General features: G+C 37.3%; 2 protein-coding genes across 2 annotated transcripts in view; one reads left to right on the forward strand and one right to left on the reverse strand.

Moving 5' to 3' along the window:
* The window catches only part of efhd1 (EF-hand domain family, member D1), a 28,321-nt gene extending 20,994 nt beyond the window's left edge, over positions 1-7,327 (forward strand). The window contains exons 3-4 of the mRNA XM_040036472.1: positions 2,024-2,158; positions 2,593-7,327. Of these exons, the coding sequence (XP_039892406.1) occupies positions 2,024-2,158; positions 2,593-2,727 (270 nt within the window). The 3' untranslated portion in view covers positions 2,728-7,327. The remainder of the gene's footprint in view (positions 1-2,023; positions 2,159-2,592) is intronic.
* Positions 7,328-9,956: 2,629 nt separating this feature from the next.
* kcnj13 (potassium inwardly rectifying channel subfamily J member 13) lies at positions 9,957-20,589 on the reverse strand. The gene is made up of 3 exons (XM_040036470.1): positions 20,100-20,589; positions 14,817-15,364; positions 9,957-11,986 (listed from the first exon to the last, which is right to left on the reverse strand). Exons 2-3 carry the CDS (start codon positions 15,331-15,333, stop codon positions 11,412-11,414), a joined length of 1,092 nt encoding a protein of 363 aa, XP_039892404.1. The 5' UTR covers positions 15,334-15,364; positions 20,100-20,589; the 3' UTR covers positions 9,957-11,411.
* Between the last annotated feature and the right edge of the window lie 414 nt (positions 20,590-21,003).

The following is a 21,003-nucleotide window of genomic DNA, read 5'->3' on the forward strand; positions in this document are numbered from 1 at the left end:
TTTCACTTTAGAAGCACCAGTCTTTGCACAGATAATGTTGATTACTGGTGTTGTGGAGTTTAATGTCTAATGAAGCATATAAGTGGTTATAGGCAATAAAATCCCAAAATAAATTAGGCGAGGAAAAAAAAAAAATTCTTAAATATAAGAATCCATGTGACATTTTATTTACACGGCACCAATTCACAACAACAGTCACCTAAAGGAACTTTACATTATAAGGTGAAGACCCCCCATGTCAACAGGGGGGATACGTCTGTTAGAACCAGGCTAAGGCAGCAGCATCCAGCTGTTACAGCTGGTCGAGGGGTAGGAGAATCAGGGGTAAGGGTGAGTTTTATATCTGCCAGGTGCCTTGTGAATGACACTGGATGACAAAGTTGATTTTACATTGACATCAAATTGCTGTCATGCCCACTGTTGTTAGTTGCAGTTTACACCTCGATTTTTGTAATGTCAATATTACAAATATCAATAGAGAGGCTCAGAGATTCATAGATTATTCAGAGGGAGATGCAGTTGCAGCAATTTGAAAAGGCGACACTTGGTGGAAAAACACTTAGGCTTCTAGTTTTGACTACTGCTATATTATCGCTAATGTGGCGGTGTTGTTTGAATGGCTCTACTTATTGTTTGGGGGAATACTGCATTGACCATCTGTGCCTTAAATACGAGTGTAAATAGAAGTAGTGTGATCATATTACCAGTAGCAAGTTAAGCGCAACCAATGTGGTGAAAAAAGTAGAAAAGAAAAAGTCAAGTTTTAAGCTTAAAATACTTTGTATTAGAGTAGAAGGATTTTAAATTCAATTCTGGTGAGACAAATATGGTTGTTTCCCTTTCTAGCTCCTGTCAGTACTCACACTGCTTTGGATAAACTGGCTTTTCAGGGAGCTTTTAGAATAGCTGTAATAATTACAAAAGTCTAGCCTAAAAGTAATAAATAAATGCATGAACTTTTTCAACATCTGAGAATAGGATGTTTCTAATTTAAGAGATGTTGCCCAAAGCAGTCACACGTATTTGTTTAATATGCACATTGTAAAACACATCCTGGTCAAATACAAGATTTCTTACAGTATTACTCAAGGTAATGCCATCCAGAGTAAGAATGTGATGTTTTATAACATATGTTATAAAATTTTTAGGGCAAAGTACCATAACAATTAATTTAAATTGGAGGTCATCCAGCATTTTGTCTTTAAGACATACTTTTTGTAGTGTTGCTGTAAATCTCAATGGACATCCTGGTGAAAACTGTAAAAAAAGAAAAGAAAAAAGAAATGTATACAAAATTAGGCTAAACTGGATACTAAGCTGAATACAAAAGCAATCAGCATCTGCACTCTTAACTCTCTCTCATGAATTAACCTAACATATCCATTGTGAAGTGAATTAACTTACAGCATTGATTCCATGATGCTTCGACACAGATGAAAAGAGACTTCAGCACATGGTCAACATGGCTGTAATGCTTTTCTCAAAAGAGGACCTTTGAGCAGGAAGCAATGTCATCACATGATACTAAGACAAATAAAGTTACTTTTAACTAAAACAAAAATAAACATTCCATGTTTATCCATTTCATAATGATCAAGTTCTTCATACAAAGAAAAAAAATTCTCAAATGACCAAACAAATCTCAGAACTAAACTCAGCCTGAAAATTCCTGTGAGTCACTGCCCATTGTTGCCTCTGTTTTAGGAAAGGGAGGAATTCCTGGTTCCAGTGGGACCAGAACAGATTTGTAAGAGCCTGAACACACTGGGTTTTTTTTTTGTGAAACTCCTTTTCTGGGAAGTCTTAAGGTGAAGGTTGAAAACCTGACTTCAGTGTAAGATAAAAGTTTTGGTGAAGAAACATTGTATCAAGAATTCTTCTGGCAACAACTCACGTGCTCCCGAGATCCTGCTTGGTGAGAGGCAGGTGGTGGGTAAAAAATAAATAAATAATTTAAAAAAAAAAGTGTGTGTGTGTGTGTGTGTGTGTGTGTGTGTACTTTAAACTGTCTACCTCTCTGCAGTTCCTGTTGATTTTCCGGAGAGCAGCAGCTGGAGAACTGCAGGAAGAAAGTGGTCTACTGGCATTAGCAAGACTTTCTGAGATCGATGTCTCCACTCAGGGTGTTATGGGGGCCAAAGACTTTTTTGAAGCCAAGGTATGTAATAACATTACACCGTGTACTTTAGCCGTACGCCTAGATTTTGACTTTGTCCTTAGCTCCTTCAATGCCTATCATGACCTGTGTTCAGAGTAAAAACATGAAAATATTAACTTTACTGGAACTAACCTGTGAATGTCTATCTGAAGCCTGTTTCAGTGTTCGGGGGGGGGGCTTTAATATACTATACCCCAATATGTGTACTTTTTCTTTTTTTTTGCACAGAATGTTAATGAGTCAAATGGCATATGACTTATCTCTGTGCCCAAGTATATGTTTGATAACTGGGGATACAGCTATGTAACTACTGGTGAAAAAACAAGTACATCAAGTACATTAAGTACTGTACCCAAAGCTTAAATTTGTGAAAAGCTGCAGTCAGCTGTGCATGGCTACTTGGGTTTAAGAAATTTGTTTTTGTGTTGTACCAGATGCAGGCTCTGTCTGCCGGTAGCAAGTTTGAGGCTGAAATTCGAGAGGAAAAAGAAGAACGCAAGAGACAAGAAGAGGAGAAAAAACAACGACATGCTGCCTTCAAGCAGCTGCAGTCCACCTTCTGCTCATAACCCACCACAGAAAGCAGATGATGCAGATTGCAAAGTTCAGTGTTACTGAAGTTTTAGAAACACACTCCTTACTTAGACTCAAACCCGTTTCAAATTGTGGCACTTAAATAAAAAACAGATTAATTAAATTAAAATTAAATCTTGACTAAAATAAAAAACATGTCATAACTAGGCACAGGGTGAAGTCCAGGATATGGTTAGCCTTGCACAAAACTGATACCTTGTATATTGTATGTTCGACCTCTAGACCATCTGAACTCTGTCTTTGGGGGTTTTTTTTCTGTTTGTTTGTTTTGAGTTTTGTGCTATAACCTTGTTGATGAACAGTAGTTTGCAATCCCACAACTAAACAACCATAAATATGTTTCTGTTTACCTACAGAGTAAATAAAGATGTGTTGTAGACCTAGGCTAAGGACAACAACTGTACACTGAAGTTTAGCTGTATTGCTAAAAGCACACAGAAGACGGCTTCCATTTAATCATGCTTGCATGTTACAGTACTATTTCTCAACTTTGCCTTTGCTAAGACTTCGTTTCTAATGACCCTAGGAAAAAAAAAGATGTTCTCAAGTGGAGGTCTGATGATAATCCTAATAGTGGCAGGAGACAGTTTTCTAAGTGGCATCTCTTTAGTTATCCTCTTTCGTAAGGAACCATCTGTATAAAAGACCAATGAGCCATTGTTTGAATAATTCCTTTGTGATGATTTGTGCACAGTAATATGGTGTAAAAGCAGTAGCAAGCACCTTTACTGTGACCAAACAGTATGTTTGTGAGCAGCATCTCAAGTACATGCAAGTTACAAGGTCCCAGGAGAAATGTGCCCATCTAATTTGATTTTACAGGTTCCCTCCTGTAAAAAGAGTGACATATCACAAATTAAGATGTGAAAGGTCTGGTGTCTGTAGACTACGGGATAACAAAAAAAGTACAAGCTGTCACTTCAGTGCCCGATTACACCGAAAAGATGACCCAGAACAAGATAGAAAACACTCAGTTCTTTTTTTTTTTTTTTTTTTTGTAGCTCCAGAAAAGTAAAATCTTCATGTGTTATTTTCAAATGCACTGTGGTGTTTTGGTGTAAGAAAGAAAAAGTTAGGGAGAGTTCAGTCAATATACACTGGTAACCTCACTACTGTTTTTTTTTTTTTTTTGCAAATGAGCCATTACCTATAGGTTTTTAACTGACTTCAGAGACCGCTGAAATTCAGCTTCATTTCCAAATAGGACAAATGCTGATTTTTATGTTGTGACTGTGAATTACAGTACTATTCAGTACGACTAAGTCTTGGGCCATCGTTCATTTCTTTAAACTTAGGTAAAATGTGTAGTATTTGAGGTGAAAAATGAATCTATTTTGGAAAAAAGATGTAAGCTGACAAAATGTGGAACAAGTGAGTACCTTTAGAGGCACTGTAACAGAAAACTTGGCAAACAACCTATTTTCTGTGGCATTTCATGCTCACATCAGGTGTCTGACCTGGTCTTCTTTTTCCCATTTCAGAAATAGGGGTAACCTCAGGACTGTTGTCTCAAAATGTGAACTGGAGATTCTCATCCATGCTTTGATCTCTACTAGTTTAAATTATTGTAATACGCTGTTTTCTTGTCTAAAGCATGTAGTAATTGCTTCTAGTCCATCTAAAATGCTGCTGGAAGGCGTTTAACTGATGTTAAATCTTCTCGAAACATCTTTACACTGGCTTCCTGTCAGGTTCAGATTTTAGTTAAAAATGTATGCCCCATCTGTAATGTCCATTTTATTTATGTAACACCAAATCAAAACAACAGTTTCTTTATATTGTAAGGTAAAAACCCTAAAATAGTAATAAAGACCTGCAGTAATTCCCTGATTCTCCAAGCTGGGTTCTTAAGCCCAGGTAGGGGTCTTCTTGCTATCTCACGTGTTAGTCTGAAAACAAAGAACAATTGGGTGTTTCCATCCTTTGCTCCAAAATACTGGAACAGCTTAATCCTCTCTTTTTACACTCTTAACCCTGTGACATTCTTTAAAACAGCTTAAAGACAGGCACTTAGCTAATGTTTTTGCATACTGTGGTGTTTTACTGGTTCATGTAAAAACCATTTTGACTTTACACAAGCTGTACTTGAATGTCTGTCACTTACTTGTTAAGAACCAATTCAAGTTATTCCTTTAGATACAGTATTTTATTATTAGCAGCCTGTCACAAAAATGCATAATTTACTCTGATTTAATTCCAACAGAGCGATTTTCAAATTGATGGAGTTTGATTAGAGTTAGAGAGACAGGACAAAAGACATGCTGTGGAAGAGAGCTACGTTACCTGATCCATCCCTAACTATAAGCTTTGTCAAAAAGGAAAGTTTTAAGCCTAATCTTATAAGTAGAAAGTGTGTTTGCCTCCTGAATCCAAGCTGGGAGCTGGTTCCACAGAAGAGGTGTCTGAAAGCTGAAAGCTCTGCCTCCCATACTACTCAAATACCCATCAACCACAAGTTAATCAACAGTCTGTGTACTTAATCAGATGGGGCCTGATTATTCAAGACCTTGTATGTGAGAAGCAGGATTTTGCATTCAATTCTGGATTTAACAGGGAGGCAATGAATTAAAAGCCAATATAGGAAAACTATAAATTTTCTTTCTAGTCCCTGTCAGTACTGACAGGGATGTTATAATGTTTTTGTATTATATACTATATTTCCATGTTTGTTTGCGTGTGTTTCAGTAAATCACTGTACCTTTTTCCTACCAAAATATAAAGACCTGAGGGTGGCTCAAGACTCTCAGCACTGTATACATGTCCAATGGGAAAAGTCTCACGGCAGTACTTTGAGATCAGAGACAGGCTGTACAGGATAGTCCTGCAGTTCCTTCATTCAGCACATCTGCATAGAAAAGAGATGTATGTGTTACTTCATCATGTAGTCTTAGCTTTATCATTAGCTTTGCTATGCAGCTATGTTGGTAGCATTGGTCTAGAAAAGAGACTGATACTTGAAGAAATAGCTGAATACTTTGGGAAATACTAGGATTTTCACTTCGGTAATCTCGGGGTTGCACTTTCACTTTGCTTAGCGTAAAGACTGGAAGCATGGTTAGCAACTAGCCTAGTTCTGTCCAAACATAGATCTAGCAATAGCCTTAAGGCTCCCAATTATGTTTTATGTGGGTTCAGGTCATTTCTAGTATTTGGTACCATTTGAGTCCACATATCAGAACTAAGTGTATTTTGTATAATAATGGGCCAGTATCTATTTTTCCAAATCTTGCCTTAGCCTAAAATGCCGCATCCCCATGTCACCTTTGTTTAAGTTAAGTTACCAATATGAGTTCAAAATTTTAAAATTATTTCCAGTATAAACTGATAATATTTCTAATTTTGATCATAGGTTAGATAAACATGAGTAATAGTTACTCACTTAAGGATAAAACATCTTTCCTGTTATAGTACTAGGCAGAATGGTTATTGACATGAAATTCATATCATTGTGTGTTTTTAATTTATTCACAGCATGACATTCAAAGTTTAATCTATACAATGTTTTTAGTAATTTTTAACCTAATTTATCTAATTCTTTTTTCATAGTTTGGTATCTAAACCCCAAACATGTCGTGCAGTCAGACTGTATATGGAAAAGGAGACTACAAAGAATATTAAAAATTGTGTTTAAGTGATAATAATAGCACAGTACACTGGCAGGATTTTATTTTATTAATGATTATAAATGTTTTAACAATATGCTTTATGCAGAACATATCATTTATATAAAAATAAAAATGTAGAACTATCAGGCATTTTAAAGCTGTTGAGATGAAATAAATAAGCATTTTGTCAAGAAATTAGTGTTGACATGAGACTTATTATTGTAGGCTCTTTATCTTACTATGTAAGGCCTTGAGGTGACTGTTGTTGTGATTTGGCATTTTATAAATAAAATTGGATTGAACTGATTTGAATTATAAAATAAAACAGTCATAGTGAAAAGGATATTTCACCATCCAAAGGACTCAGTGGGGTTTTTATAGCTAGTTGGAAAGTTGTACAGCTCTCACTCTAACATGGATAAGAATAGCTTAATTCAAATGGTTTAATGTTAGGTGGAACAACCAACATAAAACTAGCAAAATATTAATTTATTAAAAAAATGGACTTAATTTAAAAGCTATATGTATGCTCTCAGTACCAAACCTAGAAATTATAAGGTGCTTATTTAAGTCTTTTAAAATATTTTTTTTAAAGTCATTTAAAATGTTGAATTTGAAAAATGCAACTTCATCAAGTTAATGTTATTATCGGATTATACATTTCATTTACAAAATGGTTATTAGTGATTATTACTATGGTTATTTTTTTTTTATCTGATAGATGTTAGAAACTTTTAAACCTTTACAGGATTAAATTTTCATTGAACAGGAAGAATTACAAATAATTGGGCCATTTCATTCAATGAACAAAATCACGTTCTCTCACTGGTTAAGCAAACGGTGAGGCAAGTATTCACTGGTGTGATGTCACCTTGCGGACAAAATTAATAAAATAAAATAAAACAACGTTATGCATATATTTATGGTTAAATTGAGTACATTTAAAATAAATAATAAATGGAATACTTAATGAAATCTGGTCCAGTTTTTTTTTTTTAAATGTATTCTTAATCTAAAAGACATGAATTTAAGTTTCAGAACACAGATTACAGATCATGGCTTTTTTCAGTGGTACTTTATTAATACCTTGTAAAGTACATTTAGGGGGCATTTAGCATGTCACACATGGAGAATTTGGACAAAATTGTTCAAGCATTATATCTTCAGCTTGACTAGTATACTATTCTAATAGTTTATGAAGCCGCCTCTCACGAAATCATAAATGATACTACTTTGAAATGGCATTAAATAGTAGAAATGACCAAAATGTTAGCACCAAAGTGTTACGTAGATTGATAAATAGATTCAGATGTTCCAGGACCTGAAACTAAAAAGTGTTTTTGAAAAATGTATTAGCCAGTATACTTCACAGTGCTAATGCATCCATTTCCTCTTGTAGTCTCACTTTTGGAAAGAAAGTACTTTTTTCCCAATGATGTTGATCTATATCTAAAACAAAATTTAAGAAATCCTTTACAGAAACACTGACACATGGGCAGCAGTTTGGCTGTTGTGGAAGATGCAGTCCTCTCATCTTTTTTAAACAATATGCAGTGTCACTACCTGTGGAATGACTGTAATGTCATCTGTTAGCACCATACCTGCAACATACTGAAATCACACTAGTAAAAATTAGTTTTTAAAAATTAGTAAATAAGTAAATATTGCATATGTGCAGAACCTGCTCTGTTCTGAATGAGGTCATTGCCTTTAATTTGTCAGCTTTGAAGGGCAGAAGTAAATTTTGGGTTGCTATACGGATGTAGAAAACAGTAAAAGAAAATTGAAGTAATTATTATTTTCTGATACATAGATAATAAAAGAAATTCTAGAAGATCAAATAGATCCACAAGCCCAATGAAGCAGAGAGGCTCTAACCTAAACAGTGTAAGGCGCATTTTATGTTCCTGATCATTTTATTTAGTCTCTATTAATGTATTAAGTTGTAGCATGTTATTGTCGACATATAACCAACCAGTGTATGGATTGCATACTTTATCAGTGATTTGTTGTAGAAATGGACAGAGTATTTTTTGATGAATAAATTGTCTTTTGTTTTATTAGAAAAGTTGCCAAATATTAAAGTCAGCAAAATATATTTTTCAGCACTGTATAGATATTGTATTCCTGCTGTCTCTGTCAGAATGGTAATGTTAAACTTAACTGCAATAAATGATAAATAGAATGGTAAACATTGTGAATCATTTTGCTTGTAGCATTGGCTTACTTTCTTTGGGGACTTGTTCCTACCCTCTCTCCATATATTTCTCTCTGTCTCAGAATGAAATTGCTTTTCTAGTTTGAGTTCCAGACTGATTAGCAGCTGTTGACTAACTATTACACAAAATTGTAGTTAACAAGGAACAGAAAACAGGTGTGACTATGAAAGAGGTCATTATGGGCTACAACTCCCAAAGTCCCACATGATCCTGTTCATTCACAGTGTTCCAGCTGCTCAGTGTACGCTGTCCCAGCATCTTACATCTTGCTGCTGTGTGCTGTGGGGAGTGTAGGAATTTGGTACCATGTCTTGACAGTCTTCTTTTTTATCTTTGAACAAGGGAAATAACACCAAACAAACATTTAGGTTTCTGTTGCAATGTTTGGTTCTTCAACACTTTGTTTTTTGTCACAAAAAGACCTTACTACGATCTTCCAGGGAGTAGCATTGCCAAAGCAATCTGCAGTTGTCATGGGCATGTTAATCTAGAAGCTAAATTTAAGAAGTCTGAACTTCAGTTTGTTTAGAAAATATTTATTTCCTGTAATGTACACTGTACAAAGGCACATACACATTTGAAGGAACATTTCTTCACTTTAGTCTGAAGTCACTACATGATTTCTTTTATAATATACCATATAGATAACACATAGATTCTCATTCAATGAACAGCCTTAAAAGAGAAAACTATTCTAAATGCAAAATTTTGCTATTCTACCTACTAGCTTTCTTTTCTTAATATAAAAACATTTAATATTGGAAAAAATGAAAATTATTCATTTTTGTATTTGCATAATGATTGAGACAATTATCTTTCAAAATAAAAGGTTTAATCCATAGACCAATCAGCAGTCAGTATCATTCTATCAATTACTACTGAGCCATATGCCAAGCAGGTAAGTCTAATGTTACACAGTTCACTTTACATCATGAGTGTCTTTGTTCTAATGGGATTCCAGAGATTATCCATAGCAGCTTACCATAACAACCATCTGATGTTATGTTGTGATTGTCAGCTCATGCTGCTAGTCTACAGTACCGTCAGTTCTGTTGCTAGACCATAAGAATTAACAACATGAATGCCAGAGAAGAGTTTCTTAATTTTGTCCCTTGCTTTACTGTCTGCACTTCCAGTACTGCTGCTGCACCTATGAATTTTATATTGCTAGTCATCTCCCTTTTTTTTTCTTTTTTTTTTTTGCTCCTTTTGCTCCTTTTTTTCTGTCATATATAAATTAAAGTTAACAGTCACCAAAGTTGAATCTGAACTTTGAATACTCACATAGGTTAAGGATAGGAAAAGCTGTCAAACATTACCCTCTTTTTCTCATCATTTTTCTTCAGTCACTGTTACACCATCTACCCTGTTTCACAGCCCACGGCTTTACAAGATCACACAGACTTAGCCTGTTGGCAGAATAACTCTATGGAAGAAAGAGAGATGAGTCTAAATTTGTCATTGTCACTGTGAGCATGCTTGCAAATGTTAATGCAGGTCACTGTACTTATTGTTATCCTGACCTTTTCACTTTTTAATAACATGTACATTTTGTGAGTGCTGCTTTTATAGCTTTGCTCTCAAATGTATTTTTTGCTAGAAAACTAATTCTATTTAATTTGATAATAAAGGTAAATAAGGAATTCTATAACCTCTATAAATAGGTAATGTAGTGTTGCCACTGGGCACTCACAGGCAAGGATGACAACATGCAAACTCTTGATTCAAACCCAGAATATTCCTACTGGCCACTCCACCACTGTGTCACGTTCTGGATCATTCAGTTGTCATGTACTGTATTGCTTGTTGTAGCTGGGAACTGTAAGTTTATTCTGGCCTGCAACTGTTTATGTCTGGTCCCAGTCAAGTAATATTCATACGTTATTCCTGTTAAGTCTATCGGAACCTACCCTTTAGCTATCTTAAGTCAGTAAGTTCTCAAAGCAGGTATTACATTTGAACAAGGTACATCTGAATTTCTACACAGTAAATTGCTTACTTGGAATTCAATAAATATCTTATCCTTGTATGAGAAGCGTGAACATTTAGTTGATACAAAATGCAATCAAACTGCTCCATGGATCCCCAAAATAAAAATAAAAACCTAGAATAGATTTAAATTTTGGCTCCTGTGTACTTCTAACCATGGATTTTTCACAATCATTCTTTAAACACAGCAATTCTGCAATTTTCATTTGATTTTGGAGAAAAGAATTAACCAAATCTGGCAAGATGTGCAGTTGGTGAGTAGCAACTGTCTGTTAGTGTGGTTAAAAATACAGTAATGGGGCAAGCATGACAGTGAAACTGCAGTAGCACTCAAGTGCTGTCGATAAGGTGATGCCTAAATATAAATTGTGTATTTTCATGAGCTGAGTGACCAAACTTTTTGATCGTACCTTGTAAGTTTGAAGTGTGATAAGAGAACAGTTTAGACTGTTCTTATTCAGTCATGTAAATTCTTCTATGATCCTTGCATTTTCATCATCTTGAATTACTTTTCCTTAAGTATTAAATGTTCAAACACACACATCTCCCTATACCCCACTCTGCGCACATTCTTCCATCCTTGCTAGTCAGTCATTTTAACTAATACAACTGCCAGTAGTTACTGGTTCCCCTGCTTTGAGCACTGAGGACTTGAAGTGATTTGAGGGAGGAGGTGAGGGAGCCTGCAGCAGTACTTATATATATCTGGCATACATTTGAATTTTTATAATGTTGAATCATAAATTCAAATTTACCAAATTCAATCAAATACCTCCTGACAACAAATATATCTGCCTCCACTTGCATATTCTCTCGGTCTCTTTGAGAATCTTCCCTTCAGCATTCTTACTCCATCCTCTCATTTCCATCACCGTTGATCTGCACCACACAGTCCTTGTTCATAGGCTCTTTTGAATGGGCTGTATCAAAGTGCTGGTTGCTCACTGTGTACCTTCCACAGGCATCCAAACCCAAAGCAGGGACAAAGCGGCGGTCAAACTGGATTTCTTGGCGCAGATAAGAGGTCCTCTTCTGGCAAGTGTCGCCAGTTCCCTCCTGCAAGGCTGATAGGAAGACAACTAACTCAAAGTGGGTTGATGAACCCTCACACAGGACAGGATAGAGGGGGCTCCGACGGTCCAGGGGGTGGTAAAAGGTGAGTGGGAAAATGAAGAAGGGGCATGGCTGCTGGCCCAAATGGTCCAAATAGAAGTCCAATGAAGTCTGGTGCAGAGCTTGGCCTTCATGCTCCTCGTATAGCACAGCACTCACCTTTACATCCACCAGAGGCCGCTGCAGCAGATTGGTGACTCGAAGCATGAGGCACGTCTGACCCAGGTGTTGGCCCACCACTGCCTGGTGGCTGAATTGTATGGCTCCTGCTCGCTTCTGGGGGCGGGCAATCTTGGCTACAAATGCACCTGAAAGTTAAGACGAAGTCTTGTTCATGTTGTTTTTTAGCCGGTTAATCACATTTTTCAGTAATGTTTCTTTGTACTAAACCATAGCACAGGAAATATTTTTCTCAAGCATCATGGAAAACCCCCCACAAAATGAGTAGTTAATAGTAATGGTTGCAGCATATGACCAAAGAACATGAAAACATGAAGTGTCATTAAGCTGAAAACTTTTTCTCAAATTATTATGAAATTATTTTAAACCTCTGCATATAAAAAAGGATTATAATTCCTAAACACCTAATGTAATACTTTTGCTAAATGCTTTAAACCTCTCCACAAATCGCTACCTTATTATGGTGGAGGGGTTTTTGTGTCCCAGGGATACCAGGGGCTATGTTGTCTGAGGCTTTTTGTCCCCTGGTAGGGTCTCCCAATGAAAATTGGTCCTGGGTGATGGACCAGACAAAGACCAATTAAAAAAAAACCCTATGAGCAGAAGATTGAGGGAACCATTTACCCTGTGCAGGATAGGGTTAACCAAGACCCTGCCCTGGAGCCAGCCCCGGGGAGGGTGTCCGAGGGCGAGCGTCTGATGGCCGGGCCTTAGTCCATGGAGCTCATTTGGGCACAGCCCAAAAAATGAACATGGGCCCACCTTCCTGTAGGCATACCATCCCCACATTGCGCTGCAGGGCTCGGGTGCAATGTGTGCTAGGTAGAGGCCAAGGTCAGAGACCAATCCCAGGCTACCAAGACTAGCAACTGGGACATGGAATGTCACCTCTCTGGTGGGGAACGAGCCTGAGTTAATGTGTATCGTCTGTTCTTATAAGAATGACGGCCTTCTTGGAGTCCCTGGACAGGGTGCTTGAGGGTGTGCTCTATCTGGGGGCTCTGTTGTCCTACTGGGAGACTCCAACGCTTATGTGGGCAATGACAGTGAGATCTGGAGGGGCGTGAGTGGCAGGAATGACCTGCCATATCTGAAACAAAGTGGTGTTGTGTTACTGGACTTCTGTACAAACCACAGTTTGTCCATAACAAACACCATGTTTGAACATACAGGTGTCCATAAGTGCACTTGGCACCAGGACTCTCTAAGCAACATGTTGATGATTAATTTTGTAATCATATCATCAGATGTGTGGCCTTATGTTCTGGACACTCGGTAAAGAGAGGTGCTGAAGTGTCAACTGAACACCACCTGGTGGTGAGTTGGATCAGGTGGCGGGGCAGGATGCTGGACAGATCTGGTGTGCCTAAACCTATAGTGAGGGTTCACAGGGAACACCTGTCCCAGTCCTTCAACTCCCACCTCCAGCAGAGCTTTGACAGTGAGTCCAAATGCACTCAGCACCTCAATTGCTGAAACTGCTGCACTGAGCTGTGGCCACAAGGTGGTTGGTGCCTGCCGTGGTGGTAACCCCCGAACCAGATGGTGAAGGGAACTGTTAGGCTGAAGAAGCAAAAATGTAAAAATATGTAATGTCCAAAATGTTATGGTCCTAACTGTATGGAGAGGCAGACAACTACAGCAAGTTCATATAGAAATTGGGGAATTGTATGTCTGATAGAAAAGGTTTAGACTTTTGAAAAACATATAATATTTCTGCTTTTTTTTTCAGTAGTAAAACAGAAACAAAAGGTAATAGACAATGGAAAGACTAAAAGTAAAATACAAGCACTTGGATAAACATCATTACTTTCCTCACTTGTTCTGAGGGTGTGCATTGTCATCAGATAAATGCACATTTCTGATTTCTATATAGCAAAGGCAGTGATCATGATAGTGGAAACAATTTTAGACCAAAGAATGATGTTTAAACTTCAAAATATCTTTTAAAATGTTAGAAGCACAACTGTATTCTTAAAGTGCCCTATTTTTACATTACTGTACTAAATGTGTCTCAAATCACAGGAGAATAACTTAAAATATATGACTATTTCTTAAGCCTCTTACACTGTGCACTGCTTTTGGTTCATTTATTAATGGTAAACTGGTCATTTTTCAATGAAAAGTTGGAGCAGTGTTACTGGGTTGGACCTGGTAACACTCACACATCGGTAAAGTAAAGTGTGGTTTGATCTGTGAATTTTTGTGAGGAGCAGCGTAATGTTTGAATAAAGCTTGAAAAAGGTTCAGACAAAAGATGCCAGTGTCCAAGATAGAATAGCATTTCTATGGGATGAAGTCAACAATATTACATATCTAATTTTCTGGCTACCTAGAAATATATTCATGGGATTTATCTCTGGAAGTGCAATACCTGGAGTATTCCAGCAGGTGTCACATTTTTTTAGCCTCAGAAGCTTTAAAACTGCAATCTCTGTTCTGCCTCATGAGGTTGGAATCCTATAGCTTTTTTTTCTTATCTCAGGATTAATGAAACAGATCTTGTAACATGTTGTATTATAAGATATTTGTTTAATTAATCTTTAGATCTTTTGTTGTGCCATAAGATCTAGTTTTCCACTTCAAATGTTTATGATTAGGATGTGGATAGGTGTTTTGGAGATTACTGGTTTAATTTAAGCACTGACTGAGACTGGCAACCTGTCTGGGCTTATTTTGTCTCTTTCCCAGATTCACAAAATCTGCTGTGAAAGGTTCCAGCCTATGAGAAAAATGTCAACATGAGCAATTTCACAAAGAAATGATAGTATGATTCATTTAGTATGATTTACACGTTTTCCTTTAGACTTTGGGCTACCACTAAAACACCTTCTATTGTGAACATGTAAATGTCAACTCAGTGTGGTAGTTATTTTCTGTTATGTTTCCCAAATAGTAAATTAAACTTAAGACTGAGAATTGTCTTAGAATAATTGATGTTTTGATGGAGAGATGTACCTGTGATAAATGCTTCCAGCATGAGCCCAAGCAGCATCTGTACAGCCAACAGTGCTATAGCACTGGGGCAGTCTCCACTGGGGAACATAGTGCCATAGCCGATGGTTAGCTGAGTCTCCAGGGAGAAGGAAAATGCAGCAGTGAAGCTTGTAATGTGCTTTACACAGAGCACATGCCCCTGTGGGGGCGCATCATGATCCTGCACAGCAAGGTCCCCATTTAGGTGTGCCAGCAAGTACCACAGACAGGCAAACAACAGCCAGTGGGCCAGGAAGGAGGTGCAGAAGGCCAGGAGGACCCATCTCCAGCGCAGACTCACCAACAATCCCCACACATCCTGCAGGGCCAACAGCCAGGCTCTGCGTAAAGTCTCATGCCATGAGCCCGAAGAACACACAGTGGGGCGAAGTGCACAGTGTCCATCTTTGGTGATCAGACGCTGGTGAGGTGGAGCGGACAGGAGAGGTGATGAGGAAGCCTTGCCACCCAGAACACTGCTGTTCGATTTGGTTGTCATGCTTATGGGCAAAGTGAAGGTGATGATGATCCTGAAATGAAATAACAGGGGAGCTGACTAACATAAATGATCAGTAATTATCCATACAACTTTTATCAGCATTTTTCCCATACAAAAATAGATGTAAAGAAAAAGAAGAGCTAGAAATTAGTCACACTGTGGTATGAAATTTGCCCATGTATGGAAAAGAGGTGGGGATGGGGTCTTTTTGATCTGTGGGTAAATTATTAGAGAGCTCGCAATAGCTTCTCAAGTTCCTGTTTTCTCTCTACATACTTCTTGTGACTGCTGTTTTGAATCGCATCATTTTGCTGAATAATTTCAGCTTGGTTAAAAGGACAATAAGTTCAGGTTATTCACTCCTGTCTCTTTTCTCCAGTAAATGAGCACAGAGAGCAGTTCCTACTATCTAAAGATTATAACTGTAATTAGAATTTAGTTGAAAAAAGGTCTTGATGCACTGCTGCCTGTAAGTTGGTGGATTCTTTTAGTTATGCTAAGCTAACCAAATGCTAAATCTATCTATCTATCTATCTATCTATCTATCTATCTATCTATCTATCTATCTATCTATCTATCTATCTATCTATCTATCTATCTATCATCTGTGTGTGTGTGTGTGTGTGTGTGACAAATACATTTTCACTGGAACTCTCACTTGATGCAAGTGTGGCAAGCTATCATTAAACTGAAAAAACAAAATAAACCTATCAGTGAGATCCCAGGAAGTGTATTCTGTTCATCTCAACATAACCCTTTCAGTGGGAGAACTGTGCAAGTGACTTCTTCAGTCTCAGCTGAGTTCAGGTTTCGCCTGCCTTATAAATAGTACCGAAACTAGAACCAGGTGTAAATAAACTTCAGGACAGTTGTGCCGTCCACTTAGGTGGAGTTTGTTTGTTTACCCCCATGTATAATTCACAACAATCCTCCTGGTACTTAAACCTGTTCTTTACATCTATTACTCTGTTTTTACCGGAGACCCAGTTCTTGAGGTGGACCAATTTTGGTGTAGTGTGTTTAGGCAGACAGAGAAAATACGTCTCAGATGTTCTGTTACTCCTGACACATAAGGAATCACAAAAGACTGCTTAGGAGGCGATTGTCCTTCTCTCCTGGATTGCTTGAAGCATTCTTAAGGTGTCTTCCCAGCTTTGACAAATCTCCAGCTTGGATAACTACATTTACTCAGGGCCTTTTTGATATGTTGTTGTTCTGCTTCCTTGGCAGCTGTGTCTGTTTGGATGGTGTTCACTATCTGTTGTGGCATCCTTATGACACGTAGTGTGTTCTCCAGTGGATAAGTGATAAGAGTCAAATCTTAAATATTGATTATCTACTAATCGGAAGGTTGGTGGTTTGATTCCAGGCTGCTCCAATCTGCAAGTCAAATATCCTTGGGCAAGATACTAACCCCAACTTATCCTCTGCTGTCTGCATGCACTGGAGTATAAATGTGTGTGAATGCTAGATAGAAAGAACTTCAGCATAGAAGAAGTGCTTGTATGAATGGGTGAATGAGCCAAGTTGTATAAACTGCTCTGAGTACTCAGGCAGAGTAGAAAAGTGCTACTAGGATCTGGATACACTGGTTTAAAAAAAGTCAGTGTCTACTGTACACTTTCAAATGTTTCCCATTAATGATGGAATTTTCACAGTCTAACTCCTTTCATATCCTCTCTGGTGTTTGTCTATTAAGTTAATGTGATTATTGAATTGTGGCACGTCCTGATTTTCTCCCAGGTGTCATTCACATACCTGAACCAAAGGGTTTAGGAAAGGACTGCCTAAAGTTGGTACATGAGTATGAACAAACATAAGATGGCAGACTACAGGAACCACCTGAGATGCAGCTTCAGATGCAGAGAGTCAGCTGCTAAACGAACTGGTAAGGCATTTTTACAATGTTACAACTCAGGGACAATATCAACTCTATTTCACAACTTCAGGAATGGAAATACAGAGGGTTTATAACAATTTAAACCACTGGTTTGCCAGAGTAGGCATAAGACTTTTCTGTCTGGAAACAAGAAGACTCTTTTAGATGTTTTCTGGCAAATGATTTACTTGTACCAGAATGGTGGGAAGAAAGAACATCTAACTTTCTGTCTATCTGTCTGTCTGTCTGTCTGTCTTTAATGCAATAATGCACAACTTTGTGATTAATATTAACTATAGCAGATATATTTGCAGGCAATCCTCACAGGCAGAGAGCTAGTCCTGTCCTCTCCAGAGTTTCTATTTCTATGTCAATATTGTTGCCAGGAGATTAGAGCAGGTCCCAGCTGGGAATCTGTCTGAGGAACACAGCAACATGCAGAGTAGGAATGCATCTTTCATCTGCAGGGAGCTTTAAACTTACTGCACTACATGGCTCTCCACTTGTCTTGTTCACCAGTTACAATATACATTTACCACCCTTTTACGCATTTATTAAGCAACTCCCTTTGACATATAAACACATCAAAAAGATAATGCAAAAATATTTAAATACTTAATTCTCTCATACATTTCATAACTATTTAAAACACAAAGAGGAAAATAAATATATGGTGTGGGTTGTCAGTTACTGACAAATTGAGGTAATAAGTGGAGTGGTGAATCGACTGCTGATCATTTTGTAGTTTGTCTTCGGCTGCTGGGGAAACATCAGTCTGATTAAATGAAGCCAAGCATTTACATGAGAGCCATGTGCTTGTTTCCTTGTATTTTCCTTGTATTTTCAGTCTGTAAGCTGTCACTGGATCAGCTTGTGATCACGTGAGCCATTGGAAAAAGCAGAACTGAGGCAAAACATAAGTATCAGTCACATTTCTGTGTGTTCAGTACAGATCTGGAGTCAGCATGTAGTTAACCTAGCTTAGTATAAAGACTAAGAGCAGTTCCAAACGAGTATGCTGGCTCTATCCTGTCTAGCAAATAAGTAGCTAAGTAGTAGTGTTCTATATTGTTTGTTTAGTCAGAGATGTTATAAATTATAGATGAACCACCTAAAAATCCCTAACCACAAATCTATGGAAAGTTCTATATTGCCAAAATGGTAGATCTATGCCATATACAACTGTATCCCCAAAAGCCAGTTGCCTGCTTCATAAGAACTAAATCAAGGCGTGGAATGGTAGAAGCAATGTAGAAGTAAACATGATAAAATGATTTACATATGAAAGTGTCTCTTTTCACATTTTTCTGGTGTTAAAAAAATGTGAACACTTGATACACACATTACAATTCATTGTAATAATGTGGTAGCCGATGTCATGGAAAAAATGTAGATATTAAAATACTACAAAGACTGGAGGTCAGTCTTTTGAGAAAAGACTCAGCTCCAGGAAAAAAACACTCAAGCACAGGGACAACATACCAACAGTGTGCCATTATGCTTCAGTTTAATCTAAATTCTAGCCAAAATTCAAACATAAGGTAGTTTTGTTGTAAAAAGTTGTTTGTTAGTTCTTGAATATTTTGAAAAAGAAAAATATTAATATTAAGTATTAGAATCTTATATGCCTCCATCAATTAGTCCCAACAGCAAAATTAGAGTCAGAGTTCATGAAGTAAATTGAAAGAATTCAATAGGTAGGCACCAAAGCTTAGTGTCACTGCTCCGAGTGCAATACTGCCACAATGTCTCTTACTCATTTTATGCTATGATGTTGAATAATCAGTGATTTATGGTCATAATTCTGTTTGCGCTTTTTTCTGTTTTCTAAGTTGGTAACTTAGACTTGAGAATGAATTCTATGTTAGAATTTATGGTCAGTTGTCAAAGTTAATGTTTCTGTCAAAAAGAGAATTCCTCTAGACATTTAGGAGACGAAATATAAGGCCCACAGCTGAAGTCAGTTTTGTACTTATATATATTGTATGTATTTATATGCAAAATATTTTAAATAACTTAATTTAGGTGATTATGGTGTTGCAGATATGTTTTTTTCTTCATTTCTCCACACTGTTATTCATAGGGCATTGTGTTCACTTAAAAACAAATTTGTAAGAACTACAGACACAGACTGGCAGATGCAGTTTGCCTGTGAACCACCAAACTTTCAAAACAGACACTACCTTGAATATTTTATACATAGCAGTTGTGGTATCATGTTTGTAAAAACACTAGATGAAGCTATCTCTGTAAAGTTCATTAATGTACTTTGTAAATACTGCTGTTTAATGCAGTATGCAGTCTGTATGAGTTCAGTTTTTCTGACCTCATAGAGATGTCTGTTATTTATACTACAGCCTCGTTTTTGTACGATGATGTATGATGAACACTTTGTGTAACTGCTTTACTTACTTTAACTAATGGAAGTTATTTACTCTAAGTAACAGAAATTTTGCCTGATAGTGCCTCAAAAGTCTTTTTCGTATCTTTGTTAATGTAAAAGGAAGTAGACTAGTTAGTGGAAATAAGTGCTTATTGCCAGCTCAGTGGGGTGCACCTAGGTTTATATAACAATCAGGCTGCAGCTGTTCACTTCTTGTATTTGAACAAGCAAGTCTAAATACAAATATGAGATGAGTGATCATCTACATCACTGTAGCAATCATTAGTCTACTACATCTATTACAATTATCAGAGCCCACAAATTTCACTGATGTTACCCGACCAATCCTGTTTTTTATTACAAAGTCAACAAGTTAGATTAAAATAAGGGCACTTCAAAGGTTCCGCAGGACTGATGAGGTTGATCAGCTGATAACTAATTGCTCACTATCCATGTAGCAGTGTTTCAAGTCTGTCAGCATCACACGTATAAGGTTTTACTTACCTATTACTGTAGTCAGGGCTACACCTGGGCCCTATGACCTTTTCACCTTAGAGCTGATCTGAGGTCTGACAAGTGGGAAAAGTGGCTGAAGCAAATAGAGAGACTGTGCTGTTAGATCCTTGGAAGATGAGGTTTACTATCCAAGAAATCCTTAGCAGAAAGTGTCACTCCAGAGAAGTTTTTCAGTGTGGGAGTGGGACTGAGCACAGCTCCTCTGATCTGCAGCTTCCAGCTCTGGGGTGAGGATGATTCAGTTGGTCACATTACTCTGCATGGAGCCTATTAGTGTTCCCGGAAGACAGAAGATGGGGGAAGGGGGAAAGAACAACACCTTGTCACAGTTCATTCAAAGAACTGCTTAGTGCTAGCTGATGTTCTGCAGCTGTGAAAAATTGAGTTTGCTGCTGGGGGGCATATAGGTATATGCATATATGTCCCAGTATCTGTAATATCTGTTTGTGAATATACGTTTTGCTTATATATCTATTAATTTTATGGTAACTTAATTATGTATAAATATGTTTTGAATTGATTTTCTATATCTCAACTCTTAATGGAGGAATTAGCACTATTCTTCCCTCATTTGGTGTTTTGATGATGGTGGTGCAGAGTACTCTGTAATAAAAAAAACAAAAAAAAACCATACAGTAGATGCTCAAATAAATTAGATCTGTTGACTACAAAGTGGCTGCCCTTCTGATAATGTGATCCTGGAAGTAAATGTTTAGGTTTGGGCCTTCTGTAATTAAATTTACTGCAATCTTCTGCAAAGACAAAAACGTAAAGAAAATTCTGTAATCAAATCTGCCTTGTAATCAAAGCTTTTCTACTTTTTTTTTTTTTTTTAAGTATGGAGTGACAGCTCGTTGGTTCAGTGAAAGCACTGCTACCTCAGAGGAAGAGT

The sequence above is a fragment of the Simochromis diagramma genome, unplaced genomic scaffold (assembly GCF_900408965.1).
Source record: "Simochromis diagramma unplaced genomic scaffold, fSimDia1.1 OVJJ01000324.1, whole genome shotgun sequence".
Classification (NCBI taxonomy): domain Eukaryota; kingdom Metazoa; phylum Chordata; class Actinopteri; order Cichliformes; family Cichlidae; genus Simochromis; species Simochromis diagramma.